This window comes from Spodoptera frugiperda, chromosome 17 (genome assembly GCF_023101765.2).
Source record: "Spodoptera frugiperda isolate SF20-4 chromosome 17, AGI-APGP_CSIRO_Sfru_2.0, whole genome shotgun sequence".
NCBI lineage: Eukaryota > Metazoa > Arthropoda > Insecta > Lepidoptera > Noctuidae > Spodoptera > Spodoptera frugiperda.
The window spans coordinates 4,081,951-4,107,279 of NC_064228.1; the positions used below are offsets into that span (position 1 = coordinate 4,081,951).

The 25,329-nt window shown below is 35.3% G+C and overlaps 2 protein-coding genes across 4 annotated transcripts in view; both read right to left on the reverse strand.

Moving 5' to 3' along the window:
- LOC118276676 (E3 ubiquitin-protein ligase CBL) overlaps positions 1–19,751 on the reverse strand; it is a 93,570-nt gene extending 73,819 nt beyond the window's left edge. The window contains exon 1 of one of the 2 annotated variants that reach the window (XM_050699778.1): positions 18,994–19,751. In XM_050699778.1, the coding sequence (XP_050555735.1) occupies positions 18,994–19,535 (542 nt within the window). In that variant the 5' untranslated portion in view covers positions 19,536–19,751. The remainder of the gene's footprint in view (positions 1–18,993) is intronic. The other variant, XM_050699779.1, reaches the window with a different exon arrangement.
- A 1,279-nt stretch (positions 19,752–21,030) lies between these two features.
- LOC118276874 (uncharacterized) lies at positions 21,031–24,331 on the reverse strand. 2 transcript variants are annotated; one of them, XM_035595466.2, is made up of 3 exons: positions 24,174–24,331; positions 22,536–23,419; positions 21,031–21,192 (listed from the first exon to the last, which is right to left on the reverse strand). In XM_035595466.2, the coding sequence occupies exons 2-3, from the start codon at positions 23,417–23,419 to the stop codon at positions 21,096–21,098; spliced, it is 981 nt and encodes a 326-aa protein (XP_035451359.1). In that variant the 5' UTR covers positions 24,174–24,331; the 3' UTR covers positions 21,031–21,095. The 2 variants fall into 2 exon arrangements, with proteins under 2 accessions (XP_035451359.1, XP_050555754.1); XM_050699797.1 differs by having other exon boundaries at positions 21,039–21,189.
- Between the last annotated feature and the right edge of the window lie 998 nt (positions 24,332–25,329).

Here is a 25,329-nt window from a genome sequence, read left to right on the forward strand (position 1 = left end):
CTATTTCAACGAAAATTGAAATATTCGCGGAAAAATATGCAATAAAATGTTTCATACGGTCACATTGATGTCGACAAACAGGATATTATATCAGCCGATTGTCAAATCGAAAGTTGACTGAACGGAAGTGAGTCAAGTACTTGAAAGTCATGGGCAGTCTTATCATATTATCAGCAAACACTCGAATGCTATTGCGATATTCTATAAGCCCGTAGATTATTGTACACAAAGGCCCAACGATAAAAATTATAACTCATAGTTGTATGATTTCCTTGGTTTCATAAACAATATCGAAAAGTCTAGAAGTCTGGTTAAACAGATAAAAGCTCGCTTGAAGGATTAAGGGTGCTTTTCCACCAGAGATGTGCTATGGTACGATGCGTTTGGCTTGCACCAATCATATTCATTGGTACACATAGCATAGCGCGGATGGTAACGAGCTCAGCTAAGCTATGTTTTTTTGGAAATATGCGTCCTATTGATGGCTTCGCTACTACTACATCGCAAAGTCGAGCTGCGCATCTTCCTCGCACAGTTACATAGCTTAGTATCAGTGTAAACGGTCACATAGTTTCACAGATTAGCTATTACATCTTCGTAGCAAATCTACATAGCACATCTCTGGTGCAAAATCACCCTCAAACTTGCTAGAAGGATTTAAAGGTCCTTTTAAATATGTTGTCGATGTCCATGCCCTGATCTCCACAAATTCACAAACATTGAAATAAAATGGATAAAGTTTTTGGGTCGAGCCTCAAGACCTCAACACACAAAAAGTTCCCTTTTGACAATATTAGTACAATCACTGGTTGTCCTACAAAACCCAAAGGAAACAGCTTGACACATTTAAACAATGATTGATTTATTCCATTCCATGTTACACAGAAATAAAAATGTACTCGTAAACAAACAACAAACATGATTACGTTTCAGAATAACAAATTTTTCAAACAGAATATTGGTCCGAATATTTCCAAGTATTTTTCAAGCAAGGTAATCAATTCCGCAAAGTCATTAATCAGGAAAGACGGGCTCCAAAATTGAGAGTAAATATTGCGTTGTTGTGCTAGCAAGCATCAGTATTACTTAATGGTATCAAACTGAATGAATGATAAACATTTAGTGATATGGGCGCGTCGAATAAAAGATATTAATACACAAGACACGCCCATTCGCCAGTATCAATGAAACTCTACCATTCATGAGCGAGCGCGCGTTCAAAACCACGAAAGTCGATTCAAGGGCGACTACGATAGACATACGTTTTCTCAAACTATTAATACATACATAGATCAGGCTCAAATATTCTTAATACATCTTATATTTCCTACGTCTCCATTATGTATTATGCGCATTTTTCTGTATTTTGTTTACGTCGCTATTACGTCACACTTTGTTATATAGAACACATATATTTACTGATTTGAAACACGAATGAAACATTGATAGCTATTTACTATAACCACAATATAACGTGTGTATTTTTAGACAAGTATTCCGAGTAGATATTGGCTTCAAATCATTTCGAGTTTGTTTAGTTCGGAACAAGGTTATAAATGTTTCCTTTGAATGTTTTGACGTAGAGAAATGAATGAAAATGTGGTCTGTGTATTTGTATCAGCAGCTTATCTTACTGGTGTGAAATATAAGAAAGATCTGAGGAATATTAGCAGTTTGGCTTCCAGCTAAGAATAATATTTTCCGTGGGTGTGTGAGGCGAGTAAGGGATTATGACGTATAGATGGACAGTATTATCAATCAGTATAAAAATAACATCATCGTCAACAGTCACCTCAGACGACAACATATTTGCGTAAAGAAAAGGAAATTCTGAGCGCAGACGAACAAAATACTCTACGTCCTTGTACCCAGATACTCCTATTTCTGATGAATGGGTAATTTGGGTTCCATTTCTCATTGGTGTCTCCTTTTCTGTCCCTGGACAGCAAATTAATCTTGAACGATTTAAATATTAACAATCCAGAGGAAATATACGACATGATTTCATTGAAACCACGGACATACCACATGTTAAATCATTATAAACCCTTACTAAATCTTAGTTTCACTTAATGAACTATTAATGGCAGTACTGGTACACTTAGAAGAGCTCCATTAATTTATTATTGACTATAAACCTGTTCCCAAGACGTTGATAGCGAGTAGAGCCTCAATAAAGATTAGGTATTAACACTGAAATCGGTAGTAAATCATGATAATTCTTGTTAGTGCGTATGTCTTTTATAAATTTAGAGATATATTTCAGAAAGCATTGTAGAAGAAATACACAAATATTGCAGGGATGAATTACTATATTGAGAAGAAGAATTTATACCGTTAAGTTTGTTAGAAAATCATACATTTTCTAGAGGTCAAAGTGCCAATTCACCAAAACAATCCTAAATTCAGAATTCACATTTATTGGCACACTTAAATCGTGAATTGGATACAATAAACATAAATAACGAAAACTAAAAAAATATAAAAGTGGCGTTTGTATCCGATAACGGAAATCCCTTGGCACGAGTCCAATACGACACACGAAGTACCCACAATGGTAGCAAAAATATTCCATTCAAGACGCAAGGTGGAATAAAGGAATCAATGAACGCCAAACTTGGCACGACTGAAGCTGTACCGAAACCAAACAGCAATAAGATCGAGAATAGAACGACGTGTGAATTGGAGTGAAATCCAGAAATAAGCTTCATCCCACAATGAACCTAATCTTTTGAGAAACAAAAGCGACGTTTGATTGGCAACGCTTGGGTTAAAAATTGCAAGCATAGCGTATCGTTAGTTTTACGAGGGGTCAAGTTCACAGAGGCGAACTCAATTGGTTTATTGCTTAGCGGGACTCGACGATGATATTTTTAACTATGGAAGTAAGGTCATTATTGGCTTTGAAGTGGAGGGATACGGTCGTAAAGATTGTGATTAGTCATAACACATCAGTTCTAAGACGGTAAAGGATTGTTACTAATACTGAATATCCGCGTAACACTGAGACATTTTTCATCATCATGAATTTATACACAAAGAGGTAGAAAAACATGTCCATCTACTTTTCCTCATGATTTTGGTCAAGTAAGGTCATTCTATCGCAATCCCTGGAAGACATCATTGGATTCGTGACAAATACTACTATGCAAACCAGAAAATCTCCCTTACCGTAGCCAAGGTTGCTATAACCACTCAACCATACTTTCATCACTAAATCACAAGCCACAACACCTATGGGAAACATAAGGGACTTCCATAAACACACAAGAGCCATAAATTGAAACATTAGAACAAATAAGAATTCACTTCATCCCGTAAAGGTGTATGACGTAAATGATAGCGTCACTAGGGGGACATTAACATTTATTACAATTTCGATACACAAGGAAACAAATATTTCAGACATGTGAATTGTAATGTAAACTAATATTGGACTTATATGGGTAATAGTATATTTTTCCTTTAAAATATTGTTATTTAATACTTAATTTGGTATTTGCACTACATATGAATTGTTGTATGACATAACTACATAGTTTGATCCTTACGTAAGGGTAACATGTCCACGTTGCATCATTTGACCAATGCATTAATGATTCACAAACTAGTTATAGGCGACATACGAATGACAAATGTTTGCTTCTTGCTTAGAAACAATGAAACATTGCTGTTTACTAAGCAGTGATTGACTACGGCTGACTACCTACGAAAACTATGTAAAATTGAGAGAACACATGGAAGCCTTTTTTGTTGGGGAAAACTCATCCAATAATTTCTCCCGCCTTGGAAGAGTCGAGATTCCTCTCGACTCTGTGTCAGACTTTCACTGACTAAAAACCACCTCGTTCCATTTTCTACTTTAAGCCGGAGCCCCGGTAACTGGTTAAGTTGTCCGGAATGCCTAAATGGTTTTACTTGGAAGAGAAAAACCAAAAAGGTGATTGGTTCTTCTCTTCCTCTCATTTGTCCCTGGTAAGAAATACAAAAACGCTGTCCGCAAATCGGATAAAGCTAAAACTGTGTTTCATCCAGAATCAATTGATGGGATAATAGACTTATCAAACGGCTTAAATCTCTCCTCGCGGTCCTCGCCACACGCCTATACCAAGGACATCATTTGAATTTTATCAATGGACGGTTTATGAATGAACAATTCGCATTATACGAAAAGTTTTAAGTCTGACTTCGTATTTTTTTACATTTTCCCGAGATGATCTGCATAATGTGGTCTGTTTTGGTGGCGAATTGTTTCAGTGGTAGTGAGAAGAAAAGAAATTGAAATGAAAGTAGTTATGAACTAACTATTAAGATAATAAAATAGAGAAAGACAGATCTTCTAAACGAAAATCTGTCTAAAAAATTAATTTGAGGATGTATATTAGAAACACCGTATTGTCAGAATAAAGAGAGGCAAGTTCTCCAATAAATCCGGTACACAAAATACAGTATGTTTCGCTTTATATCATTATATTGTATTATCATCATGTCTCCATCTATTCATAACACGGAGCAAATCTGATTATGTCGACAATCTCCTAGAATCGAGAAAGGGTCCTTTGCAAATGGGGTACTAATATGCGTTACGTTATGGGTAACCTATTGGGTTACATTTGCAATTAATTTTTATGGATCAGAAATTATCGCTTTAGTTAATTAATACTTGAGAACGGCTACACTGACATTTTCATTGTTTTCGGTTCAAGTTGCGTCTGCGAGATCGAATGAATGCAAGCATTTTCTAAATCCTCTCAAAGAACGTAAAATTGTACAGAAAATTCTTCACAATTCTACGAGAAATCTTGCCATTTCTATTCTATTTTATAAGAGACAACGTTTATGTCTGCAAAATAATATACCAAGTAATATCACATGTCTTAATAGCATGAGAAAGGTACAATACATGCTTTACCCCACGCTAATGTCCCATTCTATTCAAAAAGCATTTAATGGCGTCGCTAGCCTCTCACAAGACAAAGCCTTGGGAACTTAAAACGATATCGATGTACACCGTTTTCCAAGCGAGTGGACGATCTCAAATGTCAGCATACATCTTGACATTTAACCGATCACGAGCGCCGTTAACGTTTACAGCGTTATAAAACTGATCCAATAATAACTTATGATGTGCAAGTAACCGTTTCATAACATAACCATTTTGGGGAGTCCATAAAGTGAGCTCGTAAAAACGGTAATATTTTTTACCAATATTGATATTACTTAATAATTTTATAACGAAATACATTTACCTAATTCGGTTGAACGAATTTCTGAGATGGATATCTTGGTTGTAAATCTTAGGGAGGAGAAGTTTAATGCCAAAGTTTTCCAAGTTGAAGTTTGCCAGCAACATCATATTACGTGTTAGCGAATCCTGTTTCCATGAACACGAAGTCAAGTTCGTAATGAGCCAAATATAACAACACAACAGGATACGAACACAATCAGAAAGTCATCAATGCAAATATAACCTTTTAAAGTACCAATACATTCAATTGTTGATACAAAATCGCATCTGGAGGTTGAATACCAGTAACATATACATATAGAGAACAATATGCAAAGAGAGACAAGAATATACAACGCGAATATAAATTGGGCCGTCGGTGGAGGACGCCCTGGACGGACATATACAGACGGACAGATTGGCGATATAGTCATTAAAGAAAGGCCAAATTAAAAGTACCTTTAACCGAAATTGATGAAGGGAAAGAGGTATGTAAGAGTCGTAACAATTGGCGGTCCATTGTCTGTGCCTTAACCCATGGAAGACAGGCATGAAGTTATGCATGTATATAAAATCTCAGCCAAAGAATGATGTTACAATAAACTAAAACTCAAAGATGACAAGACAAAATCATAATTAACAGATAGGTACAGTAATAATGCAACATTTAGGCAAGGCTGTCATGAAATTTTGGCATCAAAAGCTCCAACTAATCACGAAGGGAACATGTTTGGAGTTGGCAAGTGTCAAAGTTTGACAAGTTGTATTGTGCCCGAGCAAAGCCGCCGCAGGGATTACAGGGTCCTAGTGCCAACGACTTTGTAATTTTAAGATAATTTCTGTTAGACAAAGTGTTGTTATTTGATTTTGTTGTTTGTTACTTACTTAATTTATTCTATCGAATGAAACTTCTGATTCAAATAATAAATTGTGAATGGAAAGATTGTTATCAATCAATTTATTATCCACCACACAAGTTATTTACTGCCCATAAGTAAAGGTATCTTTATAGCACCCATTGTGTACATTTGTACAATTTATATTTTCATTTTAAAGCACAGTCATTCGGAAATATTACGAGCCGGTAAACAGGCAATTTTCTCGACAACATCCCAACGGTAGAGGCGGGCGTTACGCAAACACGGCATTTTTCGTATACCTACCGTATTAACAAAAATATAGCTGAACAAACAAGATAACAATATATATATTTATATATATCCAAACGATAAATTATTTCGTTTGTTATATTTCCTACGCAGTTGAAGCCTTGAAATAAAAGGAACTGTAAGGGACGCCCACTCTAGGATTATGTAGTCTTTTATAAAAGTGCGTATTCCCAAGTTACAAAACAATACTGAGAAACTAAAGTAACTGCTAGAATTGGGTTAATTTCTTTGTAGGTTATCAACAAAATCAACAATAATATTATGTTCTTTACTGATTGAACTTCCATTTTGTTTCATTCTGTATAGGTGGTAGATATATTTATGGTGAAATTCAGAGACTTGATTCCTTTTGTTAGCTATTTGAAAGTTAACAAACTTAGAACCAAAGTTGCCTTAGTTGTTAACATAATAGGCTTTCATTCATCCAGATCAAGGTTACCTACTTACACGTGTTAAAAGTTAATAAAAAAAGGGAACCGCCTGCAGTTTTCTTACGGCCTACATTTTCTTTACTCTTTACTCAATATTTAAATCTTCTTCTAAGTCTGAAAAATACTATGCTGAAAACCACATCACAATCACTTTAGCCAAACACGAGATAATCGGGCATATACATACAGGTCAAACTGAGTACCTGCTTCTTTTTGAAGTCGGTTAAAAATGTAAAGTATAAAACTCAATGTAGCGTAGGTAAATAACATCATAATTTTCAAAGGCTTCGTTTCCCGAAGCAGATTGCACTAGAATCTAATATTTACGTTGGATGCTACGGGGAAATTGCGAGAAATTGTGAAATCAGAGCAGATTAGTATCCAGAATTTCGATTTCAATCCAGTTAGATTACATTGAAATGTGGTTCCCAGATTTGTGGGGGGAAACATCGAATTAGGACTAATTAAGATCGATGTAAATGGAATTGTTTGTAGTATTCGATTCGATAAAATAATTTGAAGTTATTTTAGGAGTACATACAGGCGATAACCGACACCAGAACCAACCGAAGTATGGAGAAGTCTCCCGTTCAACTTTAGCCAGGAAAATATGATTAATGGCAAAGTAAACATCAATCTAATTAAGAAAAAATAAACATTCTTTAGAAGACAGGCAATTTACCATCGGTAAAGTCTTCGCCAACAATTTTGCCTCTGTTTACAGTGAGAAACATCAATCTATATCACGTTTCAAATTCTCGCCACGACCTCAACCGATAGCTATAACCCTGACCTTTCGTCCTCTAGCGTTACCGCCAGCGGCAGATAATTGAAGAAACCGTCAGTATTTGTTTAATGCAATCGATTTTATAGTTCGATACCGAAATCTATCAAATAGAAACATTTGCTCGTAAAAAAACACCTGTTAATTGACTTATGAAATGAAAACGAGACGGACGAATAAAAAACATTATTTTTTATAGTTAACCAAGTTTCACAAACAATTTTGTATTACACCAACTAAAAATCATTATCCAAAAGTAATACAAGACAGCCATTTACGCCGGCAACGGTTCCGCTTACACGATTCCGGTGCGGAACACTAAAAATAAAAACGCTATCTAAAACTGGCGACCTGACGGAATCCGTCCGGTTTTTATCCGCTCAAAACATCCGGCCACAGAGGAGAAAACAAATGAAATGCTAATACGCATTCTCTAAATACATTTTAAATGTTCTTTTTAGGTCGAAAACTCGTAAGATTTCATATGGCCCAAATTGCAAAAGATAGATTTTTTTGGAAAAAGATAACAAGTTATTTGCTAATGCCAAAAGTGAATTAGACCTAGAAGAACATTCGCATCATGAGAAAGAATGTGATTTTTTAGAAAAAAAATCTCTGTGTTAAAACTCTTTATCAAGGAGGGAATCAATAATGACAACTAAAACAACGCCTTAGCATGACATGACAAACGACAACAGTAGTAAAGCCAGGAAATGTTTGTAAACAACTTGGTTATCCATTCGTTAGCTACTCCGTGTATCTGGCAGACCTAACGACCCTATTCAGACGGGAGATCGTTAGTGACGTCAGGTTGCTGAATTGACCCTGCAATTGTGAGTGAGCGTAGTAACTATATGCATAGATTTTATGGGATAGGACAGCAAGAGAACAGGCGGATCACCTGATGGTAAGCAATCGGTGACGGCCAAGGACAACCGCAACGCGAATGGAGTTACCAGTTCTTTACTTTTTTGGGGGATTTGGGGATTGGCGATGGGGAACAGAGTTAGGATTAGTCATTAGAAAACTTGTTTATAATTCTCCAGATGATGTTTTATCACATACAACGTTATTAGGAGTGAGAGAAAATCTACAAAGACATGAGGGATATTTTACAAGAAGAAATGTTTTTGAAATTCTCATTTTGGTAAGGATTGCCCACTAAAAGGGACTTTCCAGACTATCAACTTGTACGTGTGAGTGGTCACTGGTCAGGAACGCTACACTGTAAGTATGAAACAGTGACAATACCTAAATTGTAACCCTCGCCTACGCCGCCGTTGTTCGTGTTTCCTTGAATTGAGTCATCAAATAATTTTCTCGGGACATAATACAGACACACTAGACTATGACATTCTCAAACGTACCCATATTTTTTCACTGACAGAGTAGAATTAATAATACTAGGTAACCTGATAAATATTAATATCGTTCAAAGTCACAATTTAAAAGGGAAAATCGTGAGACTTATCGCTCTGTAAAACTATTTCATTAGGCTGTTTAGACCTTAATACAGCTAGTTAATAAAAATAACACTGTATTACGAGATTTAATGTACGTGTAGGCGTCAACCTTGCGTGCGAAAACGAATTTTCAAATGTCATTATGACGACAGAGCAAAACGCAATGTAGAAAATAAAATACATCCCCAAAATAGAGATGTGGGAACTGTGTTTTTAAAATAAAACACGACCCAAAAATAGAGACGTGGCATTGTTTAATGGGACGAATGTGACGACCGTTTTTGCCCTTTTGGGATACAATAAACATACCTTTAATTACCCCATCCGCTGTGGACGGATGGTGGAGATAGCTTTGTACAATTACGTGTGCATATTTGTTATTTTATTTTCAGGGTCCATAAAATATCATCCTCTCATTTACACGACTCCAGTCACATATGACACGAGTCAAATAATAAGACCTCGCAGATCTCGAACGCGAACTCCAATAAAGCGGATCCAATCAATGAAACATCACCTTTGTGAAACACAACAAAGGGAAGATATTCAATAAACTCTTAAGCTGCACATTTTTCAATAACACACATGAACTCATACAGTTACATTTCAACAGCTCATATCAAAGAGTCATACTTCAAACATGACATGACACATAAGGCACCAACGAATATGGCACGTAGCAACTACATACAGATAACCCTTTTATGTAGAAAGTTAATTAAAAGCGTTAGATTGTCAGCTAAGTGGCTGCAAACTTCATCTCTGAGAAGTTCTATCAATAGCTTGCTTTTAAACTGTTGGTGAAACTATAAGTTAGACGTCGGAGAGAGATGAGATTACAGTGAAAGATGTTTAGGTAAGAAATATCAAAGTACAAACAGAATTTATTTTAAAGATACTTAAGCGACGGATAAGTTCAATGAAATATGATGGAAATGCTTCTTAAAAGGCAGAGTGCTTAACAACAGAATAAAACAACTAGCAGTTTAAGTGTGGGAGAGCCATGCTTCGGCTCGAATAGGCCGGCTCGACCGGAGTGATACCACGTCCTCACAGAAAACCGACGTGAAACAACGCTTGTGTTGTGTTTCGTTATGTGAGTGATATTACTGGAGGCCCAAACACCTCCCTTCGCAATCTTCTCAATAGGCGGCAACGCACTTGTAACGCCTCTGGTGTTCCGGCGATTGCATATCATCAGGTGATCCGTCTGCTCGTTTATCGGCTTATACCATAAAAAGTAATGATAATGAAAAAGGAAATGATGGATGATGATACCTTAACGTTAAAATCAACGGAAATCTTAAGAATAATGAAGTTGTTAGGAATGCTACCGTTTCCGTCGTATCTGTAGCGTTCCTAGTCGCAAAACATAAAGAAGAAGCCAAACTTAACGAATCAAGACATCGTTTATGTTACATAAAATGTTGTACAGGGCATGAATTCTGAAAACACATTCCTTAATCCACAAGACACTCTTAAAACGGCATAAAAACTGTCCTGAATTGATATCACTTGTTTAAGACAACAATCACGTGCCACCGATGAAAAAATCGCATTAATTCTCTTAACGTACCGAATACATAAAAACTTCTTTAGTTTAAAAGGTAATGAACTCGATAATATTTTTATATTTTCATTTAATTCATGAACTGGTTTTGATCGTTATAAGTTGTAGCCCTCTAGAAATGTTCAAGTGGACATACTTTCCCCTTAATGCTTACAAAGGTGTTGCAACACCTGTCATCCTGTTTAAGACTTCCTTAATGACTTTTTGCAAAAACTAACGGTGGGACGTGCAATCAGCTTGCTTGGTTAATGACCTTACAGCTATAAAACTTAATGTACTTGTGTGTACAGTATATTACTGAGAATTCACAAAATATCCAGACTTCTTTGGATTTCCTAAATGAGCTGAATTTTTTTGACCTCTTAAAGACTTACGCTTCATTCCATCAAGTGCCGCAGTTTTGTCAAAGAAGCTTCTGAATGCGCCGACCTCATTTCTGATTCATTGAGCAAGTCCGACAAAGTCTTATAATTATTTAATAGAATATTTGGAGTTCCAAATTACTCACTGTGAAACAAAAGTTTTCTCAGACGAGAGAGCTTGAATGAATATCTTTGCTTACAAACTGGTCTTTTGTAAAATGTATAACATGTCATATACATGTTCGCAGTTAGGCATGTAACGAACAAAGAGCATAATTAAATATGTTCAAAAGTAAAAGCAAGACCTCTTTCGAAATTTAATTTCAGGTTAAATAAGCTTTTAGGTGACACGTCAGGAAAATACATGAAAATGTTGGAAATTATTTTGTTCCTACATAATTTCGTGTACGAAAAGGTATTTACATTTGAGTTTATTACACAGAACGTTGACACGGAAAAGGATTTTAAATGACATAATGTAAAATATGAAACAACCGCTACATTTTAATACGTTTTTTTTTTATCAAGAATTAAGTGTGGCAGAGCCATGCTTCGGCACGAATGGGCCGGCTCGACCGGAGTGATACCACGGCCTCACAGAAAACAGACGTCAAACAACTCTTGCCTTTTCTTCGTTGTGTGAGGTTACCAGAGGCCCAATTACTCTTCTTCCCAGTCCCCAAATCCCCAACTTCCGAATACCGAACCCCCAAATGGTTGGCAACGTGCAGCCATGTGCGTGCTATGGGCGGCGGCAATTGCTTACCATCAGGCGATCCGTCTGCTCGTTTAGAGGCTTATATCATAACTAGCTGACCCGCGCAACTTCGTTTGCGTGTATCCCGCTACTTCGACAAATACAGTCAACGCACCAACACATATTGGATACTAATTTTCAATTCACAATAACTTCTCTTTCCCTTAACCGCGTTTAAAATATTATAATGTTTTTTGGTTTCTGTGACTCTTCTTTGATCGCCCCCCCTATCAGTTTTTGGAAAAAATATTTAAGTAATGTACAGATTTTTTTTTGTCTTATATGTATAGATCAAAGTCGTAGTACCTACTTTTTAATATTATTTATAGGGACGCTGCCCCCGCCGCCGCGGCCGGCCCGTACCGTGCCGCAATACTAATATCGTGATATCTCCTAACTAAACTATATGTCTAAATAACACACTGTAAACTGCAAAAATAATCTAAATTAAATGCTCGTGATGATGAACTTACTTATTATGATAAGGATATATGTATTATTGGTTATATCACCAGTTAAACATCACCCAACGAATTAAATGTTTTTTTAATACAGAAAAGTAGTTTTTGTGACTTAAATAAAAAAGCTGGATATATGTCATCGCGGACTTTTTTGTAGAACTAATAAAGACCAATGTTTTTGCTATACATTGTTCTTACTTGTATCCAACGGTATAAGCGGCGCACGCACAAATGCAATCTTCAATTAGATTTTTTTCTGACTTCTTGGACATAAATCGCTATAACTCAGCTAATATAGTTTCAATGTATTTCAATTATATATAAAAACCTGTCGGAGAAAATACTCTTTCTATTAGTGAAAACCGCATCAAAATCCGTTGCGTAGTTTTAAAGTTTTATGCATACGAAGGGACTACAGACAAAATGGGCGACTTTGTTTTATACTATGTATAGATAAAAAAATAAAAACTAACCACTCCGAAAAGTAACCGAACGTTCTTGGAAGACGTTAAGACGCCAAAAGAAGTGCAAATCAGATTTTCTCACAATCACTTCTTACACGTTTATTTTTTACAGCCAATCAAATTCTCAGAGTACCGGATACAACTGAAATAAGTCGGTGATCATCGATCTTTCGTGTCTCGCCTCTTTTATATTGAGACGTGACTATTAAATCAGTTATGTTTTCTCGGAATCGCACGAAAAAATCTCCGTAATCGATTTAGGAAAATTACGAGGTAAGGAGTGAGCTGTAATAATTTCATTAGAACGATAAAATTTGCGTTCCATTTCTTCACAGGTAGTTTAGTTAGTTAAGGAAAAAATAAACAGAATATTTTTAGGAACATTCTGGAGAAATTTCACCATGTTTTGTGAGTGACAAACTTACTAAGGGTGATTCAGACCTTTAGAACAAGTAACGGGGTTGGTATCAAAAGCCGTGTTATCTGATACAGCCACAAACATTCAATGTGCTATCGTTTCCAACCGACATTAGCGTGTGTGAAGTTGTGTCACTGGATTGGAAACGACTCGGTCGGATGAGCTCGAACAACAGTAATGTATCAACTGGTTTCCGCTGTGTAGGATTATGCTACGTTACTTAATGCTGATCGTGTAATGAAGCAGGGGAGGAGATGGGTTACATAAAGCTCTTTATCCATTAGATAATCTACTAATACGTTAGGAATTTGATAGGTTCCTAGAATTTTCGAAGAGCAGGTGCTGATTCAATCAATACTCGGTACCCAGATTAAGTGCTTCTGTGAAATGTTTCAACCACCAAACTGATTAAGAAAAATGTTTTTGTTCCATATTGTTGGACTGCACTGGCTGGGCAACTGCCTGTCGTGCAACAATGTAGCGGGTTTGATTCCGGCACGGAATAACTTTTGTGTGATCTACAAATTGTTAATTCGGGTCTGGGTGTCATATGCATGTGAACGCACCAACGACACAGGAGAAAACCCTAGTATGGGGCAACGTTTAAAAAAAATATAAGTAGATATTTTCAGAAAAAACTAAGCACCTTAACTTCTATCACTATATTTTGAGTAAAACCTACATTAACTAGTCTCTTCAGAATCTCCAACGAAGAGTAGAAAAACGTAGGTAAACACCAATAATTTCACTTGTGCTGTGAATCCGAGTGTAAAACGATTTAACGAACATCGAGAGAAAAATTACGCACATCCCCAATTCCCATTTCAAATCACATCAATACATTTCTGTGACATATTTCGTATCAAATAATATTTACGTAAGTTTATTTATAAAACGAGTGGGAAGATTTGTGTGGGTCTTAAATACCCACTTTGCGTAAATGTTGCGTTCGACGGCTGTTTCTGCAAAAATTGTGTTAGTTATGTGACTTGTTTCCAGTTTTAGGGGAATCATTCTAGACTTATCGTTGGAAAAAGAAGAGAAATTCTACTGTATGATACTCCAACATAGTTAATAAGAATAAAAGAAATATCTTGTCCGTCCTTGCATTGCATTCTCGTAACAAAATCTATTTTGCTCACGTGATAGTTAAATAAATAATGAATACCAATAACGAATAACTGTCTAGGTTTGTTTTAGCAAAGGAATAATAATATAAAAGTTTACTAATTAGTTATTTGAAGATAGACTGCCTCGTTGACCGAGTGGTACGGCGTCTAGAAATTGTGCCCGGTATATGGCATTAGGTTCACTCCACACGGGACTTCATAGTTAAATGTGAAAAGTAGTTGTATATTGTAGTGGCATTACGTGTCATAATGTGCACCTCTGTCGATCACTTCGGGGATAAAAGGCGTGACGATATTTTTTTTATTTATTTATTAACTACTAGGTATTAGAAGATAAGAAATATAATTTCCGTTTTATATCCTAAAAAGTCAAACAATTTCGATATTAAGAGGCTTTGTCGTGTATCGAACACACGACTTTAAGACTTGGGAACAATTGGAGTTTTTAGACACAGTTAAGTAATCGTCACAAAAAATCCCTATTATGTTTTTCTTTTTACCACAAAGCACCAACCAATTCAAAACTCCGGGAAAATGGAATAGTTAGTTAAATGAAACGAAATGGAACAAACGAAGAAATCAGTAGCAATTCTATGAATTCATTTTAATTTGAAACCAACTGCAGGTACTCTGACGTGGGTTGATCAAACAACTAGCTAGAATCGACACCAAAACTGGATAAAACTGGAAAAAGAGATATAACTATTTCGTCTGTATGCTCCCAAATTGTAAAGCACATGGTATAAAATGTATTTCCCTGCTAGCATTTCCATCAAACCAGTTTAATTATTTATTTGGGCAACATTTTTGAGTAACTGCGCAGTTCCATTGAATTCAATTGCAACGGGACTCTGCAAATGGACGGTAGTTAATACAAGTGATTTTTTTGTGTCTTTAACAAAATTCTGTGGTAGATATCCATACTTGTATAGTGTTAATGTGGTTGGTAAGTACGTTACGAATTATTTTACTACCCTTAGGGGAGAAAACCATCCAATGACTGCTTTGAGCCGGAGCCCCGGTAACCTATTACGTAGTCTGCCGCTCCGGAACCACGTAATATTTCAATGTAGGTATTACGTATTAATTAGATATCTACCTATTAATTATTAAATAATTAGATAGATATAGCTACCTAAGTAGGTAGGAACATTTTATCAACATTACAAATCAGAATCAACACCAATTTTACGTAAGAAAATGAATGATCGACTCGTTCAAAGATTATTGATAAAACAAAATTAGTTTTTACACATCCGGCATTATAATACGAAATTAAGATTAGGTATAGTTAGTTCATTGAGAACGATATTTTATTACAATTTACTATCGATAAGATGGCGAAAGGAAACGATTAATGAAAAAAATAATACCTAGTTAGTTATGTCTTGATTCTTTTTTGCACACTACCTTTGCTGATTTTGATTACATGGGTTGGTGTTATAATTTGATTGTTAGTATCGCTAATTCAAAATGGACTTCATTACGTACTTCTATAAACTACCTGGTATGTATGTTGTTATTTTTTCCTCAATTGTCCCATTTTTGAAAACCTCATTCCTCCTAATGATAGTTACTGTTTTTGTTTTGTCATGGGAAAATTATCAAATGACTTGTCCCGCCTTGGGCGAGGCGAGAGGGAGTGTCAGACTCTTATTGTTAAAAAATCACACTGTTTCTACTCCTGCTTTTCAAGCCGGAGCCCTGGTAACCTGCTAGGCAGTCCGCAGTACAGCAAATTATACTAGGTTGCGATACCCATTACATAGTCAACTTTACATCAAAACAATAAAGTTGATAATCTAATAGTTACAGGAATTTGACAGAAAGGACTAACTAACCAGTTATCCCATAATAAATTTCTATTCCTAGGATATAACCACTCTACATACTATGCCTATAATTTTACTTAATAGACAGGTTTGGATCAAAGCCTATTTAAATCGTTCCAAATAATACCAACGGACAAGTACACACCTGTCTGCACTAAAATATGTACCAAACATGGCATTTCACCATAGATAAAGCAGTTAGGTAGTTTCAGCCAATCCACTTGATAAAAAAAACTGATAAGCATGTCCATTCATGAAATGACTTATACACCTATTTCCTTTCGGTTTTATTTCATGAATGGATAAGTAATCTTATGATTTGCGTCATAAAATACTTAGTTTTACCCATTGATTGATTGGTATTATTATATGATTGATTTCTACTGACTCCTAACTTACGTGGGGGCTTACGAAGAACGTTTTGAGATAACAACTTCCTTTATTACTTGATAAAAGTTGAATCAAATAAGTAATAATGATGATTTTCATATGATTTTGTAACATTTCCAATGTGAATGAACACATGATTCATTTATAAATTGATTAAATAGTCCAATAACAAAGTTGTTGACACCATTTATTAAATGTTGAAGTAAAAAAAAACAATATGAAACCACAACAAAAAACACAATTGATCGAAATGTCTCCAGCAGAGTCAGAGATAAGTTTTAACAAACTGGTAGGTATATAAGAAACCTAAGCAGACTAAATTATTGTGCAAAAAAATGTAAAAAACATGATCCATTCTTGTACTAGCTCAGAGATAACGATCTAAGCGTTTCATTTCACACATAAACACTAGCTTGATACAAAAACTATCTAGATTATAAATACAGTAAAAATCTCCCATTAATTTCCCATGAGAAAGCTATGACATTCAATAAGGAAGTGTTGCGTGACATGTGAATTAAAAACCTATTGTTTTAGAAACAAAGTTAATTATCAATTGTCAGGGAGGTCCAATGACAATGGTGGTAGCTAAATGACTGCTGATGCCGTGTTTAGCTGCTCTAGGAAATAAGATCTTGTTGTTGTGATAAAAAGTATTATTATGCCTTTTTCCTTGATGTGTGGAGAGATAGAAGTTATTTTCATGCGTTTTTTGTTATCATTTTCTGGTTTTTGTTATAATATTAGTAATAACTACATTGAATGATAATGGGTACTAACTTGAAAATGGAAAAGAATTCCATAATTTAATTTAATAAATAATGGCATATAAGAATGCCTTAATCCCATATGGCAATTTCTGCATCAACCTTAGGATAAAGTGGAACAACTTTAGAAAAATAGATACAAAGCAAAAGTCAAAGCATTTAGGTAACTGTTTTAGTTAATCCTTAATTGTCTGTCTGTCAGTGTAGCTAGATGCTCCAAACAACTAAGATGTATGTTTGTAAAAGTGTAGGTTTGTACATAGGAAACACTCACAAGAAATAGATCAATTGTCTTTAGAAAACAGTAACTTGAAAACACTGTAAGGCCAAAGAAAATACTGAACACTGTAACAGAACAATGAACTAGGTATTTTCTTTACAAAAAGTTGCAAAACATAACAACAATACAAGCTTTACAATAATACAAGGAAAAAACATGTACACCTGTTCAAATGTAGTTATACACATATGTACAATTTTGTACAGAAAAATAATGTTTACACACACATACTTAGGTTTTAAGGAAAACATTTTAAAAGTAAAGCTTTTACCATTTCAGTATAATTGATATTTTGATAATACTATCTGCTTTAAAGTAGTTTGTTTTTTAATTGATGTGATTATGTTTGTCTAGTTAATAGCTATTGAGATTTTAAAACCTAGTGAAAGCAGGATAGAGTACATATATCACAATACCTCTAATCATGCTTTTTCACCAGAGACATGCTACGTAGCTTCGCTGTGAAAGTTTGAGCTTAGATGTGTCCATTTCCACCGATACTGGTTAAGCTATTTATAGCTATGCAAGTAAGATGTGCCACAAAGTAGCTGTGCAAGGAAGATGCACAGCTCGGGTATGTAATATATCAATAGTAGGGACGTCATCCATAGCAAACATCCGCAGCACATATTTCAATATGAAAAACATAGCTTTGCATAGTCTGTTTCTACCATTGCTAAGCTATGTACGTGAACATGATCGGTGGATGAAATATAGCATTAATGTAGCATAACACATCTCTGGTAGAAAAGCATCCTAAGACCAGTATTATAGAACTAAGTCAGCAAAAATCATTTCTATAAGTACAGTTAAAAAGAGATGCAAATACATTCAATAGACATGTGCATCTCTTTCTAACTATGCTTGATCAGAAATCTCCGTTTGTGTCTCGGTCTATAATACTAGAGGGCTTAGTATGAGATTGCTTTATTTGAAATGAGAATGCATTTGGCACTCTGATTAGCCGACTCAAATTAACCAGCCAATCGGAACACCTGCATCATCTCTGAAGCACAAATATGTAAGCTGACAAAATATTGCATTTAACAGGAAACGGGGAATAAAACTCTGTGGTTCACCATTTTAAAACAAGAATTTGTTGAATGTGACAGCTAAGCATTTTGACTAACTAGAAAATTCTATATGTTGAGGATGCCTATAGTCCAGTAGTGGATATTGGACTGTTTGGGTACATAAGTAATCTACAAAAGATAATGTTTACTAGTGTAGTTATTGATGAAATTTACAAATCATCAAAGTACCTAGTATATCTAGTTGGGCCTGCCGCAGTAGCATTCTATGAGAATGATGAACAATCAGATCAGAGAAATCTCATACCTACCTAGTAAGCAAAAGTCATAATAATTATGTTTTAAAGACATACAATTGATGTTTGTATCACGTCTCATCAACAACCAATGTGACATGACTAAATAAGGTACCAAAATGGCCAGTGTCATGTTTTCAAATATAGAATGCGAAACTAACCTGTTTCCAAAGTTAGTCCTCCAGAACTCGGCCGCATCGCTCTTCGTGATGCGAAACTGATCCCCGGCAAACGTGCCGTTCGGAAACATCGCCTTCAGCTCACTCAACATGTGGCTAAACACCAAACTAAGCTTCGTCAGGTTACGGCGGTAGTGAGAGTTCTCATCAAACATCTTCTCTTTCCCTTCCTTGAACAACTTTATAGCCTGCTTACATTTCCTTATCAAATTAATTATAAATATGTTAAAATGTTCGTTACTGTTCAACGCCTGCATATTGTCCTCGTACTTGGAGTAAATAACACGCAGACGCTGATACGTATCCGGCAGAATGTCTAGAATAAACGGCGGACTGTTTTTCAAATTCATCTTGTGATGCTGACACAGTTTCACAACTTTATCCATCAATTTCCAAGTCTTATCCAATGTCCTTTTATCGGTCGCAAGTTTAGTAGGGCATACCGCGTCCGAGAACGCCCCGTGCAACTTCGAAAATATCGAAGATATATTTTTCTGTTGTGATTTGTGACGAGGAGCCGCCATATTGAAGAGTCCGATGACATACAAATGAAAACAACGTTTTTTAACACGACACTAAACTCAAAACACATGCATCACTTAATAATAATGTTGTAAAGCGCATGTCTTCTCATTATCACATAATCGAACCACATTTACGACACAAATAACACGCTATACAACGATCGCCCACTGACACATCGGCGACGCGTATGACAATTTGACAATTAATGAATGAACCAAGTGACAGAAAATAAAATAGGTTGGTTTGGAGGACAACTTGGTGTTGCCATATAAAAATTTCCATATCCTCTGAGCCATGTAAAATAGTGGGTCGAATAAATGTAAACTTAGTCAATAAATTAATTTATGTTTAGTATTCTTATAGTGTTAGTAGTAGAGTAATGTTAATTACGTACCTATATTTATTTAGCTCTATTTACGTTATGCGACAGTGGAAATCAATATTGTAGTTGAAAGTTTTATATTCCGTAAGATAATATTTAGATTAGTGTGCAAAGTTTTAAAATAACTTTCAAGATGAACATTATTAAAAAAAAATGCGATAATTCATAATTTAATTTCATTAAAATAATTTGTTCTGTAACTACTATACTTAGTCCTTTCTAAATATAGGTTTTTCTTATTAAATGTTAGGTTTCATACAGGATAGAGTGAGAAGGAATGCCAGACTCATTATCTAAATTCATTATCATGTCATTCTAACTCCAAAAATTAACAATATCCCACAACTCTGACCGGTTTATTTATTGTGTTATGCACAAAATGTTTTTTGTAGCATAGGACTTATTAATTTTATTTTAATCAAAGAAGTTCCAAAACCTGTATGATTTCCTATCAAAATCAGCAAGGAATAATGCCGGGATGGGTCAATGTCTATTATTTGCACATTTTAGATTTTATTGTAACTGGAAATAATAATCACTTCACACTATTCGTATTATACGAGGTTTGTTAGATAAAGGGAGCTAAATTTTATGTTTTTTTAGGGATATCAGTGTTCATATTATGTAGTAGAAAATACTGTTTGTAACTTAAATACTCTTTTTTAATTTAGAAAACACATTATATTCATTTTTAATATTTACCATATTCTGGAATCATTATTTTAATATGGCAACGTTTAATCTATCACGTTTTGATACTGCTGTAGGCTTATCGTTTAGTTTCAATATTTCTTATCGTATTGATTTATGTTATCATTATCAATAAAATAATTAAAATAGATCTTTAGATTGGCGCTGATTATTATAAGTATTTAATTTTGTAATTACAGTTTATTTTATAAAACTTTTCATCGGATTATACCTAATGTGCTGCCATCTAGTAAACAAATGTTTAGTTTATACTTCTCATAATAGTTAACAGATGGCACTACTAGTCCCGAATAAATTAGTGCTACTAAACGCTCATAGATGGCATTAAAAACAATTTCTTTATATTTTATAATTTTATTTTATTTACATGAAGTTTCATATAAATGTTAAAATTAGAGTCCGTATACATTAAGAAATACACTAGAACGTGGTAAAATGGGGATATATACAATAAATTGATAATAATTTATTCTTCTTCGTCTTCTTCAGCCGGCTCGGGGGTAGTTGTGGTACGTTTCTTATTTTTCCTCTTGCGGCTGTGGCGCTTGCCTTTCTTGCTGCTACTGAAAATGAAAGACAAGAAATATATTTTTATGTGTAAAAATTAAACGTCATTGGGATTTCAGAGCTAGGTACTTGACGCATATTTTTTTTTATTTAGGTACTGCTGTCAAACTTGGGTTAAATTAATGTGATTTGGTACCTATATGAAAATCTAGAGGGTTTATTTTTGAAAAACGAACCGTATCGAAATACTTCTATCGTATCGGGTGAGCCTCGTGAGTACCAAACCCTTAGGTACGTACTGACTAAAAACCATCGTTCCAACTCCTGTTTCAAGCCGAAGCTACCAGAGCTTCGGCTTCGGCTTTAGCTTCTACATAAGACTTTGCGGGTTTTTTGCAGCTCGAGTTATGTACTAGAGATTGACGAGGCAGTCTATCTATTCTCGATTCGTCACGAGAATTTATTCCCGAAGGGATAGGCAGGAGGCATGTGCAGAGATGCACATTACAGCTCGTAATGCCTTTTCCTTTTCACCATTTGTGTTATAAGCAATAAGGCATCACGCTTATTATTTCTCGAAGGGTTCGCAGTTATTTTATTATTAAGTTTAACTCGATACTTACTCATAACATAATATTTAATCAAACAGAATAGAATAGGGATAGTTCAATAATGTGGGAGAGCCATGCTTTGGCACGAATGGACTGGCTCGACCGGAGTGATATCACGGACTCACAGAACTGCGACGTGAAACAACGCTTGCGTTGTGTGAGTGAGGTTACCAGAGTCACAATTACCCCCCTCCCCAATCTTCCCAATCCCCGATTTCCAAGAAAACTTAAATTCCAAACCCCCAAAAGGCCGGCAACGCACTTGTAATACCTCTGATGTTTCGAGTGCCCATGGGCGGTGGTGATTGCTTAACATTAGGTGATCCGTATATTTGTTTACCGGCTAATACCATAATAAACAGAATAGATAGACAGCTTCGTCGGTAACAAGTATATGTATCTCACAAACAATACGGAGACTGGAATTTTAGAATTATGACCCATAACATAAGAAGAAAAAAATGACTGTTAGTTACATTGTATAAATTCATCTCTGCCTTGCCTACCCATTCAGGGACAAAAACATTTAGCTTTATGTTAATGTAAAGCTAAAGTAAAATTAAATTGTTAGTCACAATTATTATTTTAGTCACAAAACAAAACCAGAATAATAACAACAAAATGAAAGAGAAAAAATTATAAACACATTATTCACAAGAAGATAATTAAAGATGGAAGCGGATTAATCAACATCAACAGTTTATCGAAAGAGTTTATTATAAACAATAAATACTTAATATTATTTCAGTTAGTCACAACACATAACATAAATAATTTAACTTTCGTACTCAGGGCAAGGCGACTGCTCATACGCGTTGAATTTCAAAATGGCGCCTTTAACACCAATCAACACATTGTCAGCTGAGTCCATTGCAAAAGAATTTACTCCAGAAACACTGAAAGTCCCTAAATGCTTAGCACTCGAGTTTTCTGGATCAACCGAGTACAAATTACTGTTCTCATCCATGGCAAATACTTCATCAGATCTGCTGACAAATAGCCCAGTCATTTTGTCACTTGGCAAACCTTTAATTTTAATAGGGACAGTATACCCATTCTTAAGGATATATGAGGTTTTTGTGGCGACAAAATACATGTTGTTCCTTGGATCAACGGTCAGCCCATGTCCATTTGGTATAGCTGTAAACGCTTCTTGTTTTTGTCCATCATTTGTTATTTTATGGACTCTATTTTGGGGCCAGGTAGCTATGTACATCGCACTTCCATCGCTAGTCACTGCAATATACATAACATCTTCGCCCAAAGCTGTGAACAGTTCTATAGAGCCATCATCTTTGTATTTGTAGACACCGTTATCGGTAGCTAAATAAACGATGTCATTTAGGTTATCAACGCATGTCGACTGGCCCAGTCCAGCCACTTTGATTACATCGAATTCCCCACTTGGGTTTAAAACTTGGAGGCTCATTTTCATTTCGTCACTAATCAGAGTGAAGTAGATTTTGCCAGTTTTCCAATGTATGCTCATGTCTGCCGGGATTCCTGTCACATTCTTTTGTTCTTCTAAAGAATAGTAGAAGTTGTTGAAATTGAGGAGGTTTGCGCAGAAGTGGTCTCTCGTCTTTTGCCTTAGTAGCATTTGTCTTGTCATCACTGGTGTTGAGCTGATTGATGTCGCTATGGACAGGAGCAGGAGTATTGTTTTCTCCATCTGTAAATAAATTAAAAATAAAACATATCGTTAAAATGTATGTGCTACTGGTTCCATCAATGAATTCATAAACATGATTGTTTTACAATAACATTTCTATCTCTTCGTCCTTAAATCGTATACAAAAGCTAGATGTACTGTTTTGGTAATATTTAATTTAATTTTTATATTAATAAAACACAAGACAATAAAATACACAATCACATATCGACATATTAAAGCGAAAAGAAATCGTAGTGTACGTACCCTAATATTAATTAAAATCATATAGATAACAATGCGGGGCAATAAACTTAAGATGAACCGGCTTTTATTTAAAGAAATCCGTCAAAAATCAATAATACTAACTCTCAAGCTAATCCTAATCCAATGTTACATGAATCAATCTTATCCTCTATATAAGCTACTGATTAGAACAGGTGTTGCATATATATGTATTTTTTTCTTTTTTCTATAACACAGGTGGTTGCTGCACAACACAGCTGTTGTTATTGAGATTTTACACCGATATGTAGGTTAGGTAATTAACTAAAGATCCAAATAGAACAGACGATCTGTCTCATTTAAATATAAAAAATACTATAGACGAACTAAAAAAGAAAGAATCTAACGAAAAACAAAACTATATTCACAAAAAATCTTGAGATATACACTCCCTATTTTAACTTGAACTAAAAGAGGAGAAAATACACTAAAGACAATAATAAAATCACTTTCTATACACGAAATTCACATAAGAATAAACAAGAAATACCTTTTTAACGAAATAATAAATCCGACACACAATTAACTCAATTGTAGAACATTTCACAATGGACTATGCGTATTTTGCGTCCGGGCTTTTATATAAGAGCATTATCAGTGGCCATACACTCATTGTACAAACGCTTGGATCCAAAACAATCAACAATATTATAAAAGAAAAGCAAACAACATATTTCTTCGGTTTCGTTTTTGTTTCATTACTTGGTTATTAGTCAATCTTATGAGGAAGCGAATGCGTTATGTTTGTGTTTGTGCAGTTATCTTGCTAACAGTGCAAGTGGCATGGTTCGTTAGTTTTTCTGTCGTGTCGCAAATTTCTTTGCGTTTATTTTTTTGCTTCAGTGTCTGTTTTGTTGTGTATAAAAATGCAGTTTTTTGTTGTACCTAAGTAAGAGTTTTTGATTATGTTTTTTATGGCTTTCTTTTTATGTAATTGGGTACTTCTTTAATTGGTGTGTAATATTAAACAAATATGGTAAGTTTTAGCTTTCTTCAATCGATAGTTTTGGCTATGTACTGTCTGTCAGGCACTAGAGAGAACAGTTTATTTAGCCAGTATCTACAGTAGAAACAACCATGAAAACCCCGGAACACTGAAGTCTCAGCGTCTCAGGGACATGATTAACTGCCTAGGATCCCGCAACGAAATAAATCAAAATAAATAGAGGAGGAAATAGAGGAGAAGAAAAGAAACCGATAGTTTCCACTTCTCTTGGTAAAATTTAACGCAGGACACAGAATGTCTGAAGCCTAAAGGCACAAAAAGAGATTTCACAGGGCCAGAACCTTACCGGGTAAAACCACCGCGGTGTTCCTCCACTGGCTGTGACCGTGACCCTAGTTACCCTTATGGAATCACTACACCCGGCAGGCTTTGTCCCTACCGCTATGCTTGCGTCAGGCCCTGGGAGGCTGCTTCCCTTCATCGAGTGGATAACCAACTAAAGTAACTTTATAATACGCTATTAAAAACTCCTACACCTCACCCATTTATCCACTTTTCAGCCAAAAAAGTGATCGATTAAGAATTTATATAAGACGTTACGAAGACGATGAATATTGACGTTAGCTAGCTGATAAATGGATGGGTGCCACCTCCCTGTTGGAGGTAACTTCAATCATGTATTTGAGGAGGTCCGCTTTAT